The 24,215-nt window shown below is 45.4% G+C and overlaps 1 protein-coding gene across 1 annotated transcript in view; it reads right to left on the bottom strand.

Moving 5' to 3' along the window:
* Window positions 1-24,215, bottom strand: part of LOC144822490 (laminin subunit beta-4-like) — a 500,129-nt gene that overhangs the window by 17,357 nt on the left and 458,557 nt on the right. Inside the window, exons 20-21 of the mRNA XM_078680103.1 lie at window positions 22,417-22,648; window positions 5,880-6,037 (exon numbers count right to left, since the gene is read on the bottom strand). Coding sequence (XP_078536229.1) covers window positions 5,880-6,037; window positions 22,417-22,648 — 390 coding nt within the window. The remainder of the gene's footprint in view (window positions 1-5,879; window positions 6,038-22,416; window positions 22,649-24,215) is intronic.

The following is a 24,215-nucleotide window of genomic DNA, read 5'->3' as shown; positions in this document are numbered from 1 at the left end:
TCTGGGGTCTTCCTGAGCTTCACAAATGCTAGTTATGGACTTATCCAATGTGAGAGAGGACAAAAGCAATCACAAGAAGCACGTGGTGCTGGTAAGACAAGGAAGAGAATATCTACACAAAGGTCTTAAGACTGAACTTCCTGCGAGCTCTGGAGACACAGTGACCCTTCAAAACTGATATATACTACAAAAGTCCTATCCACTGAGCTAAGTTTGGGGCTTTATCCAAGCACTGATGTCCAAATATGCTATAAGGCCATGGATGTGTCCTGGCAAACCTATACAAATCATTACCTGTATTAAGTTTCAATGCTATTTTGACATTATGAAGACAGATGATTGATACTCAGTAAACTGGTTTAAGTAAGACTTTGTTACTCAAGGTACTGGTGTTGACTAAAGATGCAGGTGTGCAGCCATGAACACTTTTGATACTGTAAAATGATAGCACTTGGAGTAAAATAATGACAACGATGTTTGCTGGGACCACTAATGACAGATACTGAGGAATTATTTGTCAAAGCTGCAATGTGGTTCCTTTGCTTATTTGTTGCCTTCCCTGACAAATATTGCAGATTTTGTGGTTTGCTGGTGTTTTCCAGTGGATGGAAATGACTATTCTGTAGGTAACTGTTGTACTTATTCTTAGTTTTTCGTCTGTGCATTTCTTAATTAGAGACGGTGACTGCAGGTGGGTCCACCGGCACTCTTTGTTAGTGACCATAACTTATTTTTAATCACTTGACTTTGACCCAGAACAAGAGAGAGAAAAACAGCAAAGGGAGAAAGAAGGAGGAAGAGAAAGATGGGGAAACAGTGAAACAGAAAGACAAAAAGCCTGCAAGAGTGAGAGAACAGGGTAGGGAGAGTATGTTGGTGGAAGAAAGAGGCATGAGGTGAAATTAAGACTATCCAGCCTTGACTGTACACTGACCATTACATTTGGCAGCAGCACCAGGGAGCAAACATATGTGCCCTGGCACTTGTTTGTTTACAAATTAAGTACTCACTCTGTAGAAGCAACAAAAAACAACATTTCCAAAGAGAATCCAAATCCCAGTTTAATGAACTGGGATTAGCAGGAGATTGAACAATATGAGAAGTACCACAAGCACAAATGTCACTGTCCCAAGACTACTAGAGGCCTATGATGCCACAGTAGTCCCAGTAAGAAAGTATGAGTTTTCTAAGAAAGTGTTTTCTTCCGTGGCGAATAAATAGGCCCTTAGGTATCCAGGCAATTCCCCATTAATACTTAATGTGTAATATCCTTTGATACACCCGGGCCATTATAACATTTTGTGTTGTGCAGGGCATTGTATTGATGAAAAGAGATGCTTTTCAGGGTACGTATAGTGTAAACATACAGTAAATCCACAACGTCGAAGTGCCAACAAAATGAGGAACACCCAGCAGCGTATCCACATTGCCATGGCCCCTAGTGCATGAAAAGTAACTGGGCCCCTTCACTAGGGTAACATCGCTGGCTGTCAGCTGCCTCCAACACACATCAACCTCCTTCAACAAAGTCTGCATCTGCCATATCAAAACTCACAACCATTCTCATACATTCACTATTGTGTTTCCACTCCCTGCACTGCATTTCTGCAAGTCAAAGCTATAACCCTGAAAAGCATTACCAAAGCCAATAGGTTTGGCCCTTGTACAGTGCATGCACACAAAGGCATAACATGCAGGGACCTCACACTGATGTCCTCGCATAAGCACATCCTTCATGCTCCACTCACACATGCATATACCTCACTCTGCCCTCACACAGGCACATCTTTCACCCTGTAGGTCACGTACTCTGCACTCACAAAAGACAATGTCAATCCTGCATTCACAATGGTGCATTCCTCTTAATGCACCCACAAAACATGGTGGCTATTCTACACTCAAGCACACTGCTAACACACACACAGGTACCCCACTCACTAGGAATGACAGAGTTTGGACAGATGTTAGGACAAGAGACACATGTTGTGTTTCTGGTGCATCGGTCCACTAGTGTAAATCTAAGCCCTTGAAGGTAAGCTACACTGAAGCTTGAATGTCCATTGATGGCATCTAATCTGCCATATGTCACCTTTGGACCAGCACTGCAGAGTATGTGAGTCTGATCTTTGTGTAATTTTTCAGGGAAGAGCTTTGGCATAAAATAAGCCCCACTTGCCTTCTAAACAACCAGGTAGTGGTTTTCTTTGTAGTGCCAGAATTTGTTAAAATACGTAAAGAACAAAATAAAGAGAAACAAAAGAAAAACATATGCCAACTATGGGCCTGATTAACAAAGGGCCTCCACACTCGTGTTGTAGGGTCCGCAGTTATGAGGAAGGCTCCGCACTCGGTGCAGAATCTCCACAATGACAAATCTCACTATGGAGATTCCGCCTCGAGTCCGGAGACTCCCCCATGACTGCGGGGCCTCCGCTACTAGTGCAGAGACCCTTTCTGAATCAGGCCTTAAATGTGGAGGACACGAGCTTCAATATAAAAATTAAAAAGTAAAGTTTCATACTGGTCTGCCATCTTGCATCCTGGCACTGTGCATCAGAATGTTGCAGTCCTGTAGCAAAGGCAGCGGAGCTTCTGTGCTCTTATTACTCAATTAGTATTAGTCTGCATTTGCAGGTGAGCTGCTGGGGGATGAAATAAAAGAAATACCTCCCGAGGTCAGACTGCTCTGGATACAGAGTAACATAGAGTAAGTAGGCAAAACATTGTTACTCAGAGTACCTGACATCCTAAAGACAAGCAGTTGTCTACTAGGCAGAGCCAAACATTGGCAGCTCAATGGCTGTTCCACTGCCCAATTGTAAGTATGCTGTTCTGAAGGGCTGAACTAAGATGTGAAAGACACTGATCAATACCTGAAATGGGCTTACCAAAATCCAATTTTCTCTAACTAAAAATACATTACTCTGTGTCTAACAATTACTCAAGTTTCTCCTCAGTAACTCGATCTGGGGAGCAACAGCGAGTTTCCATGGGTCTCAGAAGGTTAACAATTCCTACTGTAGTTTTTAATAAGGAAGAATTGTGCATTAGCGACTCCAAGATGATGTTTAAAGTTCCATGTGCACTGTTTGTATAAATATGAAACAAACGCTCAAATAATTCATTTTACCAGTTCCAGCATTTTTTCCTAAGCATGTCTATGTTCTTTTACTAGCCCCTATTGTCTGCCCTCCACCCAACAGGCTGAATGCTGTGATTACTGTGATATCTTGTCTCCAGAAGCCAAGGGACAGCAAAAGCATGGGATAATGTCTCATTTGACCCTGCTAGTGGTAGGGAGCCAGGACTAAAAGGCACACTCTGCTGCATATACAAAAGTGAGCATGTGCACTGCTCATCCATTCAGTGCGAACACAATGATGCCTTCGCAGTGACCCCACAGATGCTTCAGTAGATTCTGTTGTTTATAGTCTGACTCCTGCAGCTAAGGACCCGGACAGATCTCACTGCAAGCTCCTGTGGCCCCAGTAGGCAGGGATGCTGGAAGTATATTCAGACTGGTGGTGCGGCCATCAATGTTACATACCTGGACTCATAGTGAGTTTGAAAAATCCAAGCATTACACAAATAACAAGTGTTGCAAATGAGCCACGCCCACTCAGCTGAAGGCTGGTACGGGTGTAGTATGTAACTGGTGTTGCATTTAGGAGCACTATGTCACAAATATATTACTAAAGCACTGTGTAGTAGCCACAATCCTTTACAGACAGCAAATTTGCCATTTTACTGATAAAACTATATAGCGCGCAAACGATAATGTATGGAAATTAGGTTTCAGTGAATAATTATCATTTGTGCATCCCCAAGTAAAGACTTTGGGCCAGATGTAGGTAATCCAAATATACCGATTCTAAAATACCGAATTTTACCGATTCGGTATTTTAGAACCGGTAAATGCTATGTAGCAAAAAATTAGGTAAGTATTACCGAATCGCTACGATTCGGTATTTACTGATTCGGTATTTACCGAATCATCCCCTACATCTAAAATGGCTCAATACTGGTCGGTAAGCCTGAAATTTACCGAATTTCGGGTTTACCAACCGGTAATGGGCCACCTACATCAGGCCCTTTGTTTCCATCACACTTTAGAAATAGCAATTTGTCTGTAGACTAGACTGACATTTGACCTCTGTCTTTGAGCGTAGAGCAAATGTTACAAGATAAAAACAATATTGAAAGTAACCTTTAATGCTCATTCAGCTTCAGATCTCCCAAATGTCCATTTAGATGCTCTCTCAGGTCTGTTGTATTTGGGCCCCTTCCCACCACTGGGCCCCAGTGAACTGCACCGGCTGCACCACTGGTAACTACAACCTGGGAACACTTTTTATTGCAGTGAAAAGTACATTATAGACTTGTTTTCTGCTCAGTGCAGCGTTGCATATTCCATATTCATTCAACTTCTCCTTCAGGCATGACCATCCAAGATAAGACTAGTAATTGTTGAGGAATTACATATTGAAAAGGATTGGTGAAAATGTACAGTTTTAAATGTCTCGCATACGCAGAGCTGGCACGGTCTCTTTTCGAGACATGTTTTATTCAGGAAAAGGGCATGAAGCTCTGCCCACTTCCCACCTATCTTTTTAATTGGCTTCTGGTCCTGTCCTTTGTAATTGGTGGCTTTTCGTTGGTCAATAGACTTAATAGTCCCTCTTTAGTACCTCCTTTTCTCTTCTTCTCCATTAGGACACCCCCTGTTACGTGTCTTGTTACTTGGTGTATTTTAGTTACAGCCTCCAAACACTATTTTCTTATCGTTCGCCCGCAATGTTTTTTTTAAAATTTAACTAGCGTGGATCGCCTCAGCACTAATAACGGTGGCCACGCTTTCCTTTTGTTCCTTGCTATCACCGAACCTGGCTGCATGCCTTTTTTAAAATGTTTTTACTTTTTTTCACATTGGCAGAACGCACACTTCAGCTTTAAACATCTTAAGCTAAAATGCATATACTGCGATTGCTTCAAAAGTAAAGAACTTGAAAAAATGTGCATTGTTTTTCAATTTCTTTACTTTTGAAGCAATCTCAGCACTTGAGCGTTAGCATAAGATGTTCAAAGCCTAAGCTCGGGTGCCGCCATTGTAACAAAAGTAAACAAAGAGAAAAAAGCATGTAGCCGCCATTTTATTTCTATTTGCTTACATCTGTTACAATTGCGGCACTAGTGCTTTAGCTTTAAACATCTTAAGCTAAAGCGCTGGTGCCGCGATTGCTTCAAGAGCTAAGCAATAGAATTTTTTTTGTATTTATTTACTTTTGTAGCAATTGCGACACCCACGATTTTGCTTACAATGTTTACAGCTATAGCACGAGTGCAAAAAAGGTCCCGCATTTGCAAGAGTTTGAGCTATTTGCATTGTAAATGACAGTGCCTTTTATTTATGTGTTTAGAAAACCTGCTAGGGGTGTTTACACACCGCTTGCAGGTTTTCAAAATACATACATAAAAGGCATTAACATTTACAATTTCAATAGCTCAAACTCTCGCAAATGCAAGACCTATTGCATTGCAAATGCTCGTTTCCTAAGAAATAAATATATATTTTTCAGTGTTGGGGGCCCCTTTTAGATCATTGACTGTTTAAATTCCACAATGGTTAGTTAATATTGTCTCAGAATGTGTTGAATAATATGACTTTAGTTACAATATGTACAGCATGATTTGTCTTTCCCTGCCACAGAGTCTTTCTTGTCACATAATTTGTTCAACACTCACACATAATTTGGTCTACCACTATCATGTACTTCAGTGGCCAATTCTTCAAATTCAGTTTGTGTACTTTATAGTGTACATGTAGGCTGTTAATAAAAGTAACACAGTTGAAAGGATCCACAATATGTTTCGGCTCTTACCCGAGTATCCCTGAAGACAGTTGCAGATCACCTCGGAGCTCCGCGGATCCTGGTAGCAAGAATGTGCAAAATACCGATTGCTTGTAGGAGAATCTGGACACAAACAAGGGCGGCAAGGCTGCCCCACCAGCGGGTTTCCATAATAACCATCCAAGCACCTGTAAAATTAAATATTATTGAAATTCAGTGAGATCCAATTTGGGAAAATGTCCAAATTTAGAAAAAAGTTTATCTTTTTGATTGAACTAACGTGTGGGAGCACATGAAAACATTTCAGAAATGAATAATAATCTTAAAACATCTCTTTCTGCCTTCCTTTAATAGAAGAGTACACTGAGGGTTACATCCTTAACTTTGATGAGATACTCTTGGTTATCAGTGCATATAACCTTTGCCCCCCCCGCCCCCCAAGGGCCTGGCTGTAGGTTGCACATGCACATAGACTGTTAGCATAGCCTGCTCACATATTCAGTTGGAAGGAGGCAGGCATAACCGCAGTAGAGTTTCTGGAACTCTAATGTTTCCTCCCCCAGGACTTCCCCTAGTGGTTCACTAAATGTCCTCCATTTCTGAGGTGACAGATACGCAACACATCCCACTATAGCTTGTTTGACCATAGGCATGATACTATCATTCAAATGCAATAGGTTCAATATAGAGAGAGATGTCCTGCGAAACATTTGTTCCCGCAGACTGCAAGGACTCAAATACTTGGACATTCTACTGCGCCCAATGTACTAGCATGTTTAATTGATTCCAGTTCTATAGATCGAAATAGAAATGCACTTTCTAGGTCTGATCTAGAGAGAGAGAGAGAGCTTTATTTGTCTCACTATCCTCATGTAATCAAAAAATTCTTTAAGTAAAAACATACATAAATATAGACATAGATAGAGGTTATTTGGGTCAACCCTCTTCATCCATTGGTCTGTTCAACAAGTATTCACGTTTTGCTTACGCCTACTAAAAAATTAAGCATTGCGCTGTGGGACAGCCCATCTCAGTCATAAGATTTCTTGGACTGTGAGTCGTGGCATTGAACCCACATGCACCAACAAAGAAGTTTGCTTAAGTGCTAAGGCGTGTGGGCCAATACTTTATTTTGTGAATCCATGTTTCCATTCTATTCCCTAACTTTTTTATTTTTTAAGTCATTCGTGTGTGCCTAAACTGCATTTAGATTCCAATAATTGCAAGTCAATAGTTATTTTATTTTGTGCCATTAGGAATCATATTTTCCTGTAATGTGAATTAAAAACAAAAATGGTTTATATTCCTTTACACGTGTTCTAAGTTTAGCTCCCTGCTAAGAGGCATTCATATTTTTCTATTATAATTATATGTGATGGTTAGTTTTTTAACATAATTTGTCTACTGCAAGCATATCGCAACTATGCTTAGGAGGTGGCATGTTTTATTTCTTTTTTTTCTGTGCCATATTTTTGCAAAAAATAAATAAAGCAAATACCCTTTCACTTTCGAGGGTCAGACCTATTGTAAGCCCAATTTTAGGGAAGAAAGTGTACATTGGGTCTTGTCTTGACTTATTTTGTCTCGCTGTTTGCCTTCAGACAGTTTTGGGAAAAAGTCCTACCGCAAGAACAAATTTAGCAAGTGCGAACACCTACTTACCCTCCAGTTTAGAATTCTGTTGCATTTTGTGTTATTTTATTAGCACACAATGCATCCTTGCATCCATTTGATGTAAGGGTGCATTATGCGCTGTGAAAATACAGCTAAATGACGGGAGTACCTATGTAGAACCTCCTACCCCATGTGCACAAATAGTGAGCACGAGTGGCTTCTCGCACTGCTCTTCATGTTCTGTTGCATTTAGCAATATTTCTTAGTGCAAAATGCATCCTTTGCATCCATTTTGGACACCAGGGGGCATTTTTGCCCTGATAAACTTTTGCTAAATTCATAATTACACTTCTCGCAAATATCTACGTAATCTCGTGGAATTTCTATGTAATTCTGTGTCATTTTACTATATGGAATTATGCAAGTTACACCCTCCCCTTGACTTAAGCCAAGGACATTCTACCATGCTCAAGGTAATCCGCTTCTCAGTTAGATCATTGTGTTGGTGGGTTTAGTTATTTCCAACAGTGTATATTCAAATAGAGATTTACTTTGATAACTTTTATTTCAGTCAAACGACCATAAAAAGTGCATATAATATACATTGACACAACGTTAAAATAATAAATAGTCATGAGATGATTAAAAAAAGAATTAAACTAGAAGTTATCAGAGTGCAAGACTTTTAAAAACAGTATGTACGACAATGTCGTTAAAAAAGTTTGTCTCCTACGCCACATGTTAAATAAAAAGCGAGAGACCGCGAACACAATAGGAGGGTGGGTATCATGAGTCAATATCCTACCAGCCTCTGTAAAGTGCAAAAATCCCAAGTTCTTACAGATAGGTTTTAACCAACATTTTCTAATAGCAGAATAGGCAGGGCAGAAAAACAATACATGGGTTCCATTCTCAGTTTTATAGCTACATGCAGGGCAAACTTCATTGTTCAGGTTAGACCATTTAGATGTAAAAGACCTGATAGGAAGAGTGCCATGCCTTACCTGTAGATATAACTTTCGAGCAACTGGAGGTTCAATTAAGTCCATGAATTCCTCAACTTTAGATTCTGGTTTAAATAGGAGAAACTCAGATGTCAGCCTCCCCATTGATGCGGAGCTCATTAATGTTTGGTAATTTACCATACGTATCCGGGAAAGAAGTTCATTCTTAGATAGCCCGAGGCAAAAGATCTCAGGGGTTTCCCACAATTCAGGAAAACCTAACCGGATACTAACAGCACTAATGTGCTGGAGCCAAGGCATCTTTTTATTTTTAAGAAGAGACCAAATCTCAGAAAATTCTGCTCTATACGCAACCAATTCAGGGACTGACCACAACCTCTTCCAGTACATAATTGGTCTAGCACTTGTGATCTCCTCTATTGGCAACATGCCAAGATCAAATCTAAGGGGGATCAGAGGCGTACTGGGTGGTAACCCAATTAGGTTTCTAACAAAGGACTGCTCCACCTTTTTAAGATTCGTTATCTGCTTGTGCCCCCAAAGTTCAGCCCCATAGGTCACTGCTGATCTAGCCTGGCGGCTATATATCTCTAGGGCTGGGGACACCGGCCTGAAAGTAGACTCCCTGAAAACTTTACTTATGCCCCCGCTAGCTGGGATAATTTGAGTGATGATTTGGCGATCTGCATATTCCAATCAAAATTCTCTGTCAGAGTGACACCCAAATAAACAAATGTTTTGACCCTTTCAAGGGGAGTACCATGCAAAACTGGGTTTGGGCATACGCGCTTGGGGGGGATTAAAAATCATAAACTTTGTTTTCCCGAGATTGATTTCCAAACCCCGAAGCTCGCAAAACTCCACAAACCCATCCAGTATTCTTTGAATGCCCGATGATGTTCTAGACAACAACAAAGTGTCGTCCGCGAACATCAGAGCGGGCACTCTACCTGTAGCCAATTTAGGGGCATCGTTACTTTCCACACCATTCAAGTGTTCTACAAGACCATTTACATAGAGGCTAAATAACGTTGGTGCCAATACGCACCCTTGGCGAACTCCTCTTTGTACAGGGAATTGATCTGTAAGTTCGCCATGCCTACCATACCTGACCTGGGCAAAGTTGTCTGCATGAAGCCTGGAAAGAATGGCTAGCAGGTAGGGCGGAAGGCCTAAGTCTGCTAATACTCTCCACAGTTTTTCATGCGGTACTAGATCAAATGCCGCCCGCAGGTCCACGAACACAAGGTAGAGGCTGCCACCGTCCACCTTTACTGTTTTCCAGTACAAGACCTGCAGGCGGAATATCTGGTCTAGAGTGGAGGTGCCAGACCTGAAGCCTGCCTGTAGTATAGACAATATCCCATTATCCTCGATCCACCCAAGAATCCTATCCAGGATGACCCTCCCCATCAACTTTTGAGATGTATCGATTAGGCTGATGGGTCTATAGTTAGAAGGAGTTAATGGGCAACCCTTTTTTAAAATAGGCACAATTTCGGCCCCAAGCCAAGTAGGGGGCAAGTCATCACCCTGTAGGATACCATTAAATAGAACAACCAGGTAGGGAGCCCAGATTTTCGGTTGTGTCCTAAACAAATCCCCTGGCAATTTATCCAAACCTGGAGCCCTATTAGGAATCAATTTGCCTATAGCTAACTCTACCTCACTCAAGGTGAACAGTTCAACTGGGGCGGGGCATGGGGGGACTGTAATTAACCGTCGCCGCTCTTCGGCCCCACTGTCACTTCGAGGTTGGTGGAATTCAGGGGTACTAGCAGACATTCCATCAAACTCAGTGATGCCATAAAGAGCACAAAAGTGGCTTTCCCAGATTGAAGAGGCAATGTTGGGGGCAAGTGCGGGGGTATGCCCGTTAAGCCCAGTTGCGACAATGGACCAGAAAGATTTGGAATCGTTGGATCTGAGCGCGGATCCCAATTCCTCCCACATAGTGGCCTCCCATTCCTTCTTAGCATTACGGATTGCCATCTTATACATAATGCGATGGGCCCTGATTGCCTCCCTGTCATTGGTTTTTATTGCAGTTAGAAGAGCCATTTTGGCCTTCCGACAGGAGGTATTATACCATCGAGAAGTCATGGTTTGAGGCTGGTTTGCCCTTCTCACAGGATAGAAACTATCTTTAAGTGCGGCAGCCAATTTGATGTGTATTTCAGATGCCCTACCTAGATGGCCGACGTTCCCCATATCTTCAATAAATGGAATAACAGTCTTATATAATTCTGCAAATTTGCTAGTGGACATCTGGAGATTTGGCCATTTAACCCTGCGCCTGCAATTTGTTATTATTAAAGGCGCAGTTGCGCAGTGTTCAGACGGAGTTTGGCATTTCAATCCAAAACTCCCCGGTTTAAGTGACAGGACCTGAGCATTATGGCCACGATTGAACGTGTCTTTCCCTGGTCTGTCAGGCTCCACCCTCCCGTTTCAAGCTCGTAATGATGTCGTTAATGCGAGTGACTGCAATTGCAGAACTAGAGGGGTCCATGCCTTAACCCGGGTAATGAATGGCTCAGGAATCGCCCACAGCAAATCAACCTCGTCCGGGTTGCTCAGACTCGGGTCCATAAGCGGCTCAAAATGACAGTTAAAATCTCCACCCAGGATTAACACGGTGGAGGGGTCAATCGACTGAATGAAGGTTGATAGAGATTCAATAGCCTCTGACTCAAGGCCCCGCTTGACTGGCCTTGAGTATATATTAACCAAGGCAATATCTGGCCCATTTAACGTAGTCAACAATATGCACTGGACGTCCATTGAATTAGTTTGGATTTGAGATGCCTTAACTCCTAGATGTGTACCAATCCATATGGACAGCCCACCCGAGGGCCTACCTCCCTCCCCCAAGCTTTCCAGAACGTCGTATGTTGCAAAGCCCTGAACCCTACTTTCTTTTAACGCCCAGGTTTCCTGCAACATACAGATGCCATGTGTAGCCATGAAGGAGCCCCAGTCTGGAATGAGCAATTTATTTTTAAGACCCGCCACATTCCAAGAAAGGATTTTGACCTGAGCAGCCAACAAGTCTTTATTAGTTGGTTCACAATCCAAAATACCAGGAAGATCATAGATAATGCAAGGGCTAGGATCTATCCCCGACTCAGGTTGACAATTCATTAGAGGTCGATCATCAGAAGGAATGGCAGTTACATGATTAATAGTTTGTTCTGATGTCAGGACTTGCACTAAAGGGCATAATTTACCATTTGCATCTTGGTTCTCAATAGTAGGTTGCATATTGATAGGGTGCCCCGTTTGTCAATCGCAATCATCGAAACCTGAAAAGGCATCGAACCTATTTGCGACTTCCAGCGGGGTAAATGGTAACAGATGGTCCATCCTACTATTTCCTTAGAAATGGTCCGTCCTCCAGGTTCCATTTCTATGGCTCCTAAGGGGTACGGTTTCCCACCCAAATGCAGTTTCCGCAGTCATAGAATTAGGTGCCTGCATCATGTATTGGTTGTTAAGTGGTATAGATGGTTTAATCTGCGGACATACTACAGCCCCAGGATAAAATGTATGGTTCACTAGGGAACTTGGATAAAAATAAGTCAGATCACGAGGAACGATGGAATTGCCAGCGTTCCCTGGGATCCAATTTAGAATGTATCTGACAGTTCCAGGATCTTTGAAGTTTATGACAATTAAGTCCCCCTTAATGTCTTTCACTCTACTTCCTAACCAGGGGAGTCGCCGAACATGCAAAATATCTCCAATGCTATTAAAAGGAAGTCGTCGATTTTGATTGAGCCAATGCATGGTTTTATTTTTTAGCTGAGAGAACCCTTCCCTCCTGCCAACTTCTAATTTCGGGACTCCCGTGAGCACAACGACATAGGGAACTGCTTCAGGGGGTAATTCAACTTGACGCCCCCTATGCTTCTCCGTCCTAGCTGGGCTGGTAGTTCCCCTCTTATCTCGCATATTTCCTGTTGAGGATTTGTTCCCTACCCTCAAAGCTTCGCTAGCAGCAGGCGATTTTGATTGTTGAGCTGATTTGGGGACCGTTACCTTCTGTTTTGAGGGGTTCGTAAGCTTACTAATCTCCTTAATGCGCTTATCGGTAACGGGAGTAGGAGATGGCACTATAACGTCAGGGGGTGGCACTGGCTTCACAGAACCCTGAGGTAATCCACCCTTGTTACTTATAGCCAGTTCTAAGTCCCCCAGCTGTTGCTCCACCCTCTTCAGCCTCTCTATTATAGGTAAAATAAATGACCTGATCAAGTGTTCAAAACTATTTAGAGGGACAGCAGACAGTGCTTCCTTAGGCGGACAGTATAGAGGAGTAGCTGAACCTGGCGGGGTTGATGCAGTCAATACAGGAGCTTTTGGGATTAACACTACTTCCGTGGAAGCCGTTGGAATTGGAACAACTGGTACAGTAGCCTTTGGGGCAGGTACAGTTATTACATTTACCTTTATGTTCTTACCAAAGTCAGAGTGGCTAATCTTACTTCTTTGCGGATCACCGCCCCTCTTCCTTCTTTTATTCGGTGGCGGACCATAAACTTTGGGCAAGGCAGGTTTCCTAACCTATTTTTTTTTTAATAGTCTCAGCTATTAATAAAGGTGACTCAATTATCACCTCTGTTCCTATGATAGGGTTGCTACAGAGGGAAGCACTATTCATAGGTAGGGAGTTGTGAATATCAAGTGGAGGGGGAGTGTCTCGTAAGAGTATAGGGACACTATCTGTAGATAGCGGGTCCTCATTTTCAGTGTGAGAACTTGCATCGAGTAAAATAGTTTGATGCAAACAATCCAGGAGAGGTCTACTTTTCATGCATTCAATAGAGCGACGTCGCTCTGCCCTACGCTCGGCCAAAGCACAATCCCTCTCTAAATCTGTAACAACCTTAATAAAGTAGTTTTCTAATGTACCCTTATTAGCCCCTACTGTGCTCCCAGATGTAGATTTGTCAAGAGTCGCGGCCATTGATGGTAGGCGTACAACAAATATACCCAAGGAATCCTTAGCAGCTTGTTAGATTATGGGCCCAGCCCGGCCTCGACGTGCCTCTGAGGGCCACAGAGGGCCCGCCCTTTGCCCGGGCTTTGCCCGGCGCGTCCCGCGAGGCGGGGGGCTGCCCCTGTTAAATGCGCCTCCTGGCGCGATGTAGAGGCGTCAGTTGCGCCGCGCCGCTAGGACTGCTGGGATGTGTAGTTCCAGCGCGGCTGCGGCGGTACTGCGGGCTGCGGCGGTGTCCGTGGAAAAGGGTCCAGGTATCCCCACTCCTTCCTTGCAGGCAGCAAATGACTCTCGGCAGTGGCGGCAGAATAAAGAAAGTCCCCCGCTCCTTAGCGGGCTGCCCCTGTTAAATGAGCCTCCTGGCGTGATGTAGAGGCGTCAGTTGCGCCGCGCCGCTAGGACTGCTGGGATGTGTAGTCCCAGCGCGGCTGCGGCGGGCTGCGGCGGTGTTCGTGGAAAAGGGTCCTGGTATCCCCACTCCTTCCTTGCAGGCAGCAAATGACTCTCGGCAGTGGCGGCAGAATAAAGAAAGTCCCCCGCTCCTTAGCGGGCTGCCCCTGTTAAATGCGCCTCCTGGCGCGATGTAGAGGCGTCAGTTGCGCCGTGCCGCGCCGCTAGGACTGCTGGGATGTGTAGTCCCAGCGCGGCTGCGGCGGTACTGCGGGCTGCGGCGGTGTCCGTGGAAAAGGGTCCAGGTATCCCCACTCCTTCCTTGCAGGCAGCAAATGACTCTCGGCAGTGGCGGCAGAATAAAGAAAGTCCCCCGCTCCTTAGCGGGCTGCCCCTGTTAAATGAGCCTCCTGGCGTGATGTAGAGGCGTCAGTTGCGCCGCGCCGCTAGGACTGCTGGGATGTGTAGTCCCAGCGCGGCTGCGGCGGTACTGCGGGCTGTGGCGGTGTTCGTGGAAAAGGGTCCTGGTATCCCCACTCCTTCCTTGCAGGCAGCAAATGACTCTCTGCAGTGGCGGCAGAATAAAGAAAGAGATTTACTGTTTTAACTTAGAAGCCTGATTTTGTGAGAAATCATGGGGGATATTATCAAGGACCAGTGTTAAAATTATCGCCGTTTTATCGACAGGAAACTGCAGATAAAACGGCGATCATGGGCTTGATAATACGCCCTTGTTAATTCCCATAGAAGCCCATGTTCTGATGTTAACATGGGCTTCTATGGCAATAAACAAGGTCGTATTATCAAGCCCATTATCGCCGTTTTATCGGCAGTTTCCTACCGATAAAAGGGCGATAATTCTAACACCGGCCCTTGATATTATGCCCCAATGTATTTTGAGTTTTGCACTGTTTTGTCTTGCTGTTTGCTTTTAGGTGGTCCCTCTGCTGCCCTGAATGTGGTTTGCAGAGTCCGGCTTCCCCTTCCTACATCTGGGACACATGTTTAGGCTCCTACTCAGAGCCTCTCTCCTCCACTACTTTTGATTGGCAGTCACCTTCCCCTATGTACCCTTTATCTTTCAGCAGCCTCAGAGTGCCTAGTGTGCACCCCCCCAGCAGAGAAATAAGCCGAAAGTCACCGCAAGTACGAGCGCGAGCCAGCGCAGGGAGCGAGCAGATGCAAGAGTAACCAGCCAAGTGTGAGGAGAGCTGAGAACCCAAAATGGCAGCACATAACGGAGGAGCAGAGTAATAATGCCGAACTCACCGCAAGTACGAGCGCAAGCCAGCGCAGGGAACGAGCATATGCAAGAGCAGCAGCGGAGGTCTGGTCGCGGAGTTTTTGACTGAGCGAAGCCTATACAGCCGGTAAGACTGCGCAAAAGCCGGCAAAAGCGGATCGGCAAGAGAAACAAAACCGAAAATAACCTACTACAACCCTGGTAGCGGCCATTTTGGGGAGTAGGAAGGCGGGGCCAAACAAACAAGCGAAAAGAGGCAACTCCTCACCAAGCAGCAACAAGAGATATCAGTGCCCCAGAGTGCCCACTGTGCACCCCCCCGCTAGGTAGAGCGAGCCGATCCACAAGAGCTGACACCCCAACCGGATGCGCACCTATCAGACGGAGGGGTCGCAAGGCACGCCCTGCAAGGGGAGAGCGGTCCCTGAGGGCCACAAACAGGCATGGTGGAAGGCACAAACATAATCTCGAGGCCAGACCAAAGAAGCACGGACCCAACCACGGCAAGCCAGCAGGCAACCAGCACTGAGTATGCTCGCAACTGAAAAACTGCAATAAGCATCGTGCGACGAAGGGCGCAACAAGTGAAACCGGAACTGGGTATTGCCAGCACAGCCATCGCACGGACTAACAGAGCGGAGCAAGCTGCTAAGAAACTAGGTAGCAGACAGCGACGGAAGAGCTCCCTTGGCGCAAGCACTACCCAGCCACACAACCACACGAGTACTACCAAGGCCACCTTTGGAGTGAGCGGCAGATAACCCAAGGACACACACAGTACCTGCAAAGAAACGAGCTGGTTTTCGCCAAAACCAGGACAAGGACGGTAAGGTGGCCAAGCAGATTCAGACTGGACAGCAAACCCGCAAGCAAGGCCACCGGGAGTGCAAGCAGCAACAAAGCTCACCCAGCAAGCCAACAGGAAGACGATAGACTGAGCACCTACCTAGCAAGAAGGGGCTTTGACAAAATGGCAGGTAGAGATGACAAAATCGCCAGCGACAACAAGAAAGTCAGAAAAGATCCAACCGAATCCCCATTGAGGCTGAAAAACAACAATAATAACGAAATAACAGTAGACACGCTCCTCAAAAAGATAAATGAGGGCAACGAACTTGCAAAAGCCACAAAAAAACCATAGACAATATACAAATGGAACTCACAGCCATACGAGCCGATCAGAGCAAAATAAACGGCAGGATTGACATGGCCGAAAAGAGCATAAGCGATCTAGAAGATAACACAACCAGAACAAACAGAGACATGCCTTATGTGGTAAAAACAACCAGCGATCTACAAAAGATGCTGGCGGATCAAGACGACCGGAGCAGGAAGGGGAACATCCGACTCCTGGATGTGCCAGAAGGCGAGGAGGACACAACCGGCTCATGTGCGGGACTACTAGAAGACCTACTACCAAAGCTGACTGGCTTAAAATTCGACAGGCCTTTCGAGGTGGACAAGGCGTACAGGATACCAGCCTCAAAACAACCGCTGGGGAAGGGCCCGAGGCCGATTATATGCAAACCACTGAGAGCAAGCCACACGGACGCCATTTTTGCCTTCGCTAAGAAAGGCCAAAACTTGAGATGGAATGGTCAGAAGATCATCATAACACAGGACTTCTCTAAGCTAACGGTAGAGACAAGGAAAGGATTCCTGGCACTCAGGGACAGACTCCGGAAAGCAAATATAACTTTCAGCTTTGCCGGACCAGCCAGAATGCGAGTCACCGACAGGGGGGGTTCAAAGATCTTTGACGAACCAGCAGAGCTGCGGAGATACCTACAAGGCCCAGACACCGAGGAAATGGAGGCACAGAGCCCAGGAGCAGCGAAAAGAAGAGCCTCATCAGACGGTTCCGAAGGGGGGCCAGAAGGAGGACACTAGCAGTGACAATCCACCTCAACACAACGGAGCTACCTCAAGTAAAACAGATCTACCTCAAAGAAACAGGCACGGAACTGCTTTTAAGCCATGACATTGTAGCTACCCCGCAAGCTGCACCAGAATCAACAGGTCACCCAGACGAAGATTACGCCGGATACCTCACGAAGAGGCCAGATCCACCGCATATCCTTTGCCACCGGGGATAAGATGTTTATAAGGGAAGGGCAGGAGGGGGAAAAGAGACTCAGGGATGACGGAGGGAGGGAGGACCCTTGCTGTCGCACGCCTACAGCACGATGACAGGGGGAAGGAGGGGCGGATGGGGTGGGGGGGTAGGGGCGGGGAGCCGCACAGCACAGTTAGATGCGCCTTATTGTCTTCACATACTTCTATCTTTTCCCTTATCTATCTCCTGTCCATCTCCCAGGGGGGGGAGCCAAACAACTTACCAGACCAAGGCCAACAGCGCACAGGGTGGTACGCAATCACACACGCCATAAGAGCTAGCGAAACAGACAAACCACCATGACTACACAAACGCACACCCAGCCACTCTCGGATATCAAAGTGGTGTCTCTCAATGTAAAGGGCCTCAACCACCCCATAAAGCGCCGGAAGACCCTAGACTATCTAGCGAAACTCAAAGGGGATATATACGTCCTCCAAGAGACCAGGGTCTCTGAAGAGGACGCGCAATGCCTCAAAGCGAAATGGATAGGAGAGATAGTATGCTCACCGGCAGTGCACAAGAAGGGAGGGGTCATTACAATCATAAGCAAAAAAGCCAAACTCGCGATAAAGGAATACAACGCAGACACAAATGGAAGGGTACTAATCACAAGCCTGAAAAGAGGTGAAGAGTCGATTCACGGTAGCCAACATTTATGGGCCCAACTCGGCGGACAAAGCCTTCTGGGTGGGGGTGGAGAACAAACTAAGCAACATCCCCAGGGTGAACTACTGATCTTAGTGGGGGACATGAGCCAGACCATAGATAATGCCACAGACAGACATCCACCCAGAATCAGCCATGGACCACAGGAACAGAGCACCCTCAAAAACCTCTGTGCCAAACTAGAGGTAGCAGACCCATGGAGACTCCAACACCCAAGCGCAAGAGAATACACCTTCTACTCACACCCGCACAACTCATATAGCAGAATAGATTACAGCCTCATGTCTACCACTCACATACACCTCACCGACTCGACGGAGATTGCCCCAATCACAATCTCAGACCACGCACACATCACCCTCACGATCAGCGGCAAACACAATGAGAAGCGCAGCTGGCGACTAAACAGCGACATCCTAGAACACCCAGCCAACATAGCGGAAATAGAGGAGGCAATTAAAGAATACCTTGACTTCAATGACACGGCAGAGATAGACAAAGGGACCCTGTGGGAAGCACTAAAAGCGACAAAAAGAGGTAAACTCCTAAACATTAAATCTAGAATGAACAAAAAAAGGAACAGAAAAATAACAGAGCTAGAGAATGAGATCAAAGGACTAGAAAGAGGCCATTGCGCAAACTTTTCAGACAAAAATACCATCACAGAGCTAACCAAAAGGAAGTATGAACTCAATAGAATTCTGAGCGAAAGAGCCGGCACATGGATTAACAAATATAAATCCATAAACCTGTGCTTGGACAATAAAGCACGGAAGGCTCTAGCAGGATACCTAAAAGCAAAGCAGAGACAACACTCCATAGCAGCAATAACAGACAAAACACACAAAACACACACATCCAACAAACAAATCCTAGAGGTTTTCAAAGACTTCTATAAAGAACTTTATACAGCTGACAAGAACCTAGCAACAGACGGAGGTGCGAGTCTGCTAGAGAAACTCAACCTTCCTAGGCTCACAGACCAGCAAAGAGAAACATTAGAAGGAGAGAGCAGAAGTAGAAATGGCAATAAGCTCCCTAAAACCAAACAAAGCGCCTGGCCCTGACGGGTACACGGCCGCGTTCTACAAGCAATTCCAACAACAGCTGAAGGACACCTTGGTCGAGGTGTTCAAGCTCTGTGCGCAAAAAGGCAGCATGACCGACTCAATGGTCGAGGCTAACATCATAGTCATCCCCAAGGACGGAAAGGACCCGCAGTTCCCACAAAACTACCGCCCGATATCGCTCATCAATGTCGACTGCAAAATATATGCCAAAATAATGGCTGCAAGGCTAAACATGTTCCTGCCCCACCTCATCCACAAATCACAGGTAGGATACATAAAAAATAGGCTCTCTCAGGACAACACGAGACTCCTATGTCATCTCATACACCGCACAGCCAACTGCCAAGAAAAAGCAGTCATGATCGCGCTAGATGCGGAAAAAGCCTTCGACAGGGTCTCATTGCCTTTTCTGGACCTGTGCATGGACAAATTCGGACTAGGAGCCAGATACCGTAGCATGGTGATGTCGCTATATAATAACCCCAAAGCCCGTGTAGTAGTCAACGGGGGCACACCAGAAATCTTCACCCTAGAGAGAGGTACAAGGCAAGGCTGTCCGCTCTCCCCAGGCCTATTCCTACTAGCTCTGGAACCACTCCTGGCCATGATCAGAGATAACCCGCAGATAACAGGCGTTCAAGTCAGGGATAACACAGTTAAATTAGCGGCCTATGCGGATGACATTCTGATCACAACCAACAACCCCGAAACCTCAATAGCAGCATTAATGCAAACAATTGAGGAATACGCTGCAGTTTCAGGTTACAAATTAAACAGGGAAAAGTCTGAGTGCAAGCCCATGAACTGTCACACAACAAGTACAGTCCTGGGCACATCGGGACTAACATGGCAAAAAAAAAAAACTAAAATACCTCGGCCTCTTCTTTGGCAGAGACCTAAGGTCGACCCTCGACCACAACGAAGAGGCCATCCGCAAGACAATCAAAGCGAAACTAGAGTCCTGGAGCCCCAAATTCATTAGCTGTTGGGGAAGAGTAGAGTCCATCAAGATGATGATCACTCCTATGCTCAACTACATGCTCAGCATGCTGCCACTAACACTAACGGAGGAATTCCACAAGAAACTCGATAAAACGTTCCACACATTCTTGTGGAGCGGGAAGAAAGCCAGAATAAGCCTGCAAAAACTAAGATTAAGGAAAGAATTGGGGGGGGCGAACATGAGGAACTTCAGGGCCTTCCAAACAGCATGTCTGGCAAAACAAGGTATACACTGGATCAACCCAACTCCAGACTACACACCAGTCTGGCTCGATTTAGAGAGAGACATCCTGGGGGGGGGGGGCAACCCGGTAGCAGTACTCACAGCCAGTAAGCATCCAGAGGCTAACAACGCCGTGCTCAAAAACACTAGGATAGCACTCCTAAAAGTAGACAAAGAAATGGAACGGAGCATCAAAAGGTCAAAATGGGAGTCGATCTGGTATAACTCAAAAATAACGTACAGAGGTAAAACACTGGCAAACAAAGAGTGGTATGAGAGAGGTATCACAACACCTGCTCAACTAGAAAAGGATAATGCTCCGCTCACATTTGAAACGCTGAAAACCACCCACAGCATTCCAAACATCGAATTCTACGAATTTCTTAAAATCAAAGCAGCCATAGCCAAAGCAAACCTCTCCAAAGAGACCCCCTCCATCATCAAATACACGCAAACCTAAACAAGATAGGCCACCAAACAGCTCATCTATACAGACTCATATACCCACGCACGTCAACAATACACAGAATCCGACAAGTGCTGGAACTGCTATAAAGAGAAAGGGGATCTGACACACATCATATACGAACGCCCCAAGTTCAAGGTCTTTTGGAGCAAAGTGTATAACTTCATTGACACAATAGTGGGAGGGAACATACAACGAGGCCTAGAAGGAATAGCCACAGCTATTCTAGCCCCTGACCTAAAATCCAAGGAGGATAGGGAACTAGTGGACCTTCTGCTCACAGCAGCTGTTAAGACAATACTAGCGAACTGGAAGAACACTAGCAAAGCAACATTTAAGAGGTGGTTCAACTGGGTAACCTTCCTGAGAGGTGCAGACAACATCACCGCAAAACACTCAGCGAACCACACAGCCAAAGGGGGAATGTGGGCCGCCCTAGACTCACACCTTGGAACACACAAACCCCCGTAGACCAACATCACTCCACTGGTATACACCCCCCCTCATTTCTTCTCTTCTTCTTCTTTCTCTCTCTCTCTCTCGGCCAACAGTACTGAGGGGCAACAACCACTTGCCAAGCAATCATTAAGCAATGCCAATTGTCATTAATGCCAATGTCGATATACATAACTGTGCATTGAGATCGTCTGTCCTGCCCCCACATCACTAATGTACTGTATTGTATTATACTTGTAAAAAAAATTTCAATAAAATAATTTTGAAATAAAAAAAAAAAAGGAGGGGCGGATTTTCCATGACAAAAAAAAAAAAAAAGAAACCCTGTGTTTTCCTCCCCCTCGTCCCCTCCTCATGTCACTCCCTTTACATGTTCCAACTACATTACTTCCCCATGTTAGCCATTATCGCCTGGGTTCTAATTATCACCCATTCCTATGGATCACTCTCTGTTCCTCCTGGTTGGAGTCCCCAAAGCATATACATGACTGTCTGTCTGTCTACGCTCACGTCAATCGAATGCCCTCTCCCCCACCTAGGTCGCATCCTCATGCTTGTGCTAATGCTGGAAATATAAGGACTGCTCCTCAGTCGCTCCATGGTGCAGCTATCAGAGCACATACTACAGATGACTGCATAATGCCCATTCCTATGGGTTGCTCCCTGCCCCTCCTGGGTGGAGTCCTCAGTCGTATATCATGGATGGTTAAATAATGCCACTTTCTATGAATTAGTACTTTATCATTTCTGTGTTGCCCCCAGAGCATTTAGTTTAGTTGATGGAACATTGCACGACCCACGGTTAGCGCCCATCCTCTTTGGTTACTTCCAATGCCGATTCGATGTGTTACAGACGGGTCCAATTTTATAATTTTCGTTCTTTTAAAGTTTTGCCTAGCCATGGGGGGGAAGTGACCCATTTCCACAAGGAATATATTTTATCATGTCATGAAGACTGAAGGACTGGTGAGTGAGAGCTTGGAGAGTGGGGACTTGGCCAGTAGGGGTTTGGATAGTGATAGCTTGGCTAGTGGGAGAGATGACCTGGGGCTGGAAGACTGGAGCTTCATCAATGGGGCCTCAGCGACTGAGGGTTTGGTGAGTAAGTCTTTGGAAGTGGGAGCTTGATGAAGGATGACTTGTTGAGAGATGGGTGTCGTCCATAAGGCCTCTGCGAGTATGGTGTTAACAAATAGGGGATGGGTGAGCGCTGTCTTGATGAGCGAGAGCTTGGTGAGTGTTGGCTTGGTGATTGGCAGTGAGGAGCAAGAGTTTAAAGAGTACAGCTTGGAGACTGGGGTTTGCCCTCTGTTCCTCTCTGCATCTCAACACTCCCTGTGTCATACTGCACCTTTCACAGTTGTCTCCTGTTGTGAATCCCTTGCAGTTGAAGCAGGCACCAGTATCTGCATCGCACCGTTCGGCATTGCCATTACACAGACATGGGCGGCAGCTGGGGAAGCCGAAGTATCCAGACAGGCATTGGTCACAACGGCGACCTTGAGTCTCACTGCGGCATGAGCACTGTCCAGTCACCTGATCGCAGACAGCGCCGGTAGAGCCTAGATCGTTGCAGTCACATGCTAAGTGAGGAAAAATAGTGAAAAAGAAAGTTAGTCAAATACGCCAAGATGCTTTAATAAATCTTATTAGCAGCTGTGTTTTTTGACTAAGTGTCAAGATGGACAAAGGGCATATTTTGTATTGGATGGGTGGCCTACTGACCCCTGGGACAGCAAGACAGGAGCGTAACAGAAACGCTGCAGCCCCTGAGGCACACTGGGCCCCCACTCCATCAGGGGCCTCCAACTGTTGAGGGGGCCCCATTCTGGCCAGGTTAAATGAATATGTGTGAGATAAAGTAGACTTGGGCCCTTCAGTAGATTCTGCAGGGGAGCCCTATAATTTTGCATTACGTCACTGCAGCGAGGTACCACATCTGTCAACCTGGTGGAGAGCAACATTACATATTTACCTACACCTGCTAGTTTGGTGGGGATCCTTTCAGTAAAAATGCTCCTGCTAGCCTGTAATCATGTTCCAATACAAATGAGAAAAACCCCTTCATATAGAATTGGTGAAAAACGTGCGCCTGTGCAATGTGTATTACAGAAGGAGCCACAGGCGTGTCTGCATCACTAATGCAATATTGAACTGCCCAATGGGGTGGACAGAAAAATGTATTGCACTCCCAGAACCCTTTTGAGTTTCATGTGGCCTGCAATTACAACCACACATCTGTCAAAAAGTCTGCACAGGCAGAGCATGTAAGATCTACAGCAGGGGTCTCCAACCTTTTCTGTAGTGAAAGCTGATTCTGATCAGTGAAACTCATTGTGAGATTCTGATGGCCAAGCCACTGATGCAGTGTTACCAGACACCCCCACACCCAGATTCATTGACGTTTGGCCTAATGGCCATTGAGGAAGATACTATGGTTTGAACAAAATTCTGTGACATGGGCACTATGACAGCGATGCCATGTGTGGCAGTAAGAGATTTGTATTTGTGGATATATGAACATGTGTGCATATAAACGGGATATATGTGTATGAATGAATGAGAGTCCATGCAGTATGTACATGTGGCACAGGACACACCTTTCGTCATCTGTGGCACCCTTATATGTATAGTACAAACATACAATCATTTCTGTAAATGAGAGAAATTTAAAGTGCAGAAAATGTTCTGCAAAAATGTTCAAAGAATGTGTGTACCAGCCATTGTGAGCAAGATGTCTGCTGTGTGTAAATGCCACACTTCAAAATGGGAGAACATTAAATTGCAGAGTTAACTTAATCATTAAGTTAACTCTTGATTTTACCTTTCTTCCATTTAAAATCATTCAGAAACATAATGTTATTATCACTCTCCATTATTGAGTTGACAAGGACTTTTATGTAAGATTTAAATTCCTCAATGCTTCAGTTCTTCCCCTCTGTGCCCTGTGTCATAAATCCTACTCCAGCACAGCTCATTATCAGGCCCTGCTATCTGCAGCTTGAAGATAATGTTATAAAACAAGCACAGCCTTCCCTTAACTTTAAAGGTAAATGTGACCTATGTGCTTATTTAAAAATGAACACAAGGTTGTGAGCTACTGTAAAGCTGTCTTCTCAGGGAACATTCAATGGTCCATATTGTGTTCCC

The sequence above is a fragment of the Lissotriton helveticus genome, chromosome 1_1 (assembly GCF_964261635.1).
Source record: "Lissotriton helveticus chromosome 1_1, aLisHel1.1, whole genome shotgun sequence".
NCBI lineage: Eukaryota > Metazoa > Chordata > Amphibia > Caudata > Salamandridae > Lissotriton > Lissotriton helveticus.
The sequence above is the reverse complement of the archived record's forward strand: the minus strand, read 5'-3'. Positions and strand labels throughout refer to the sequence as shown.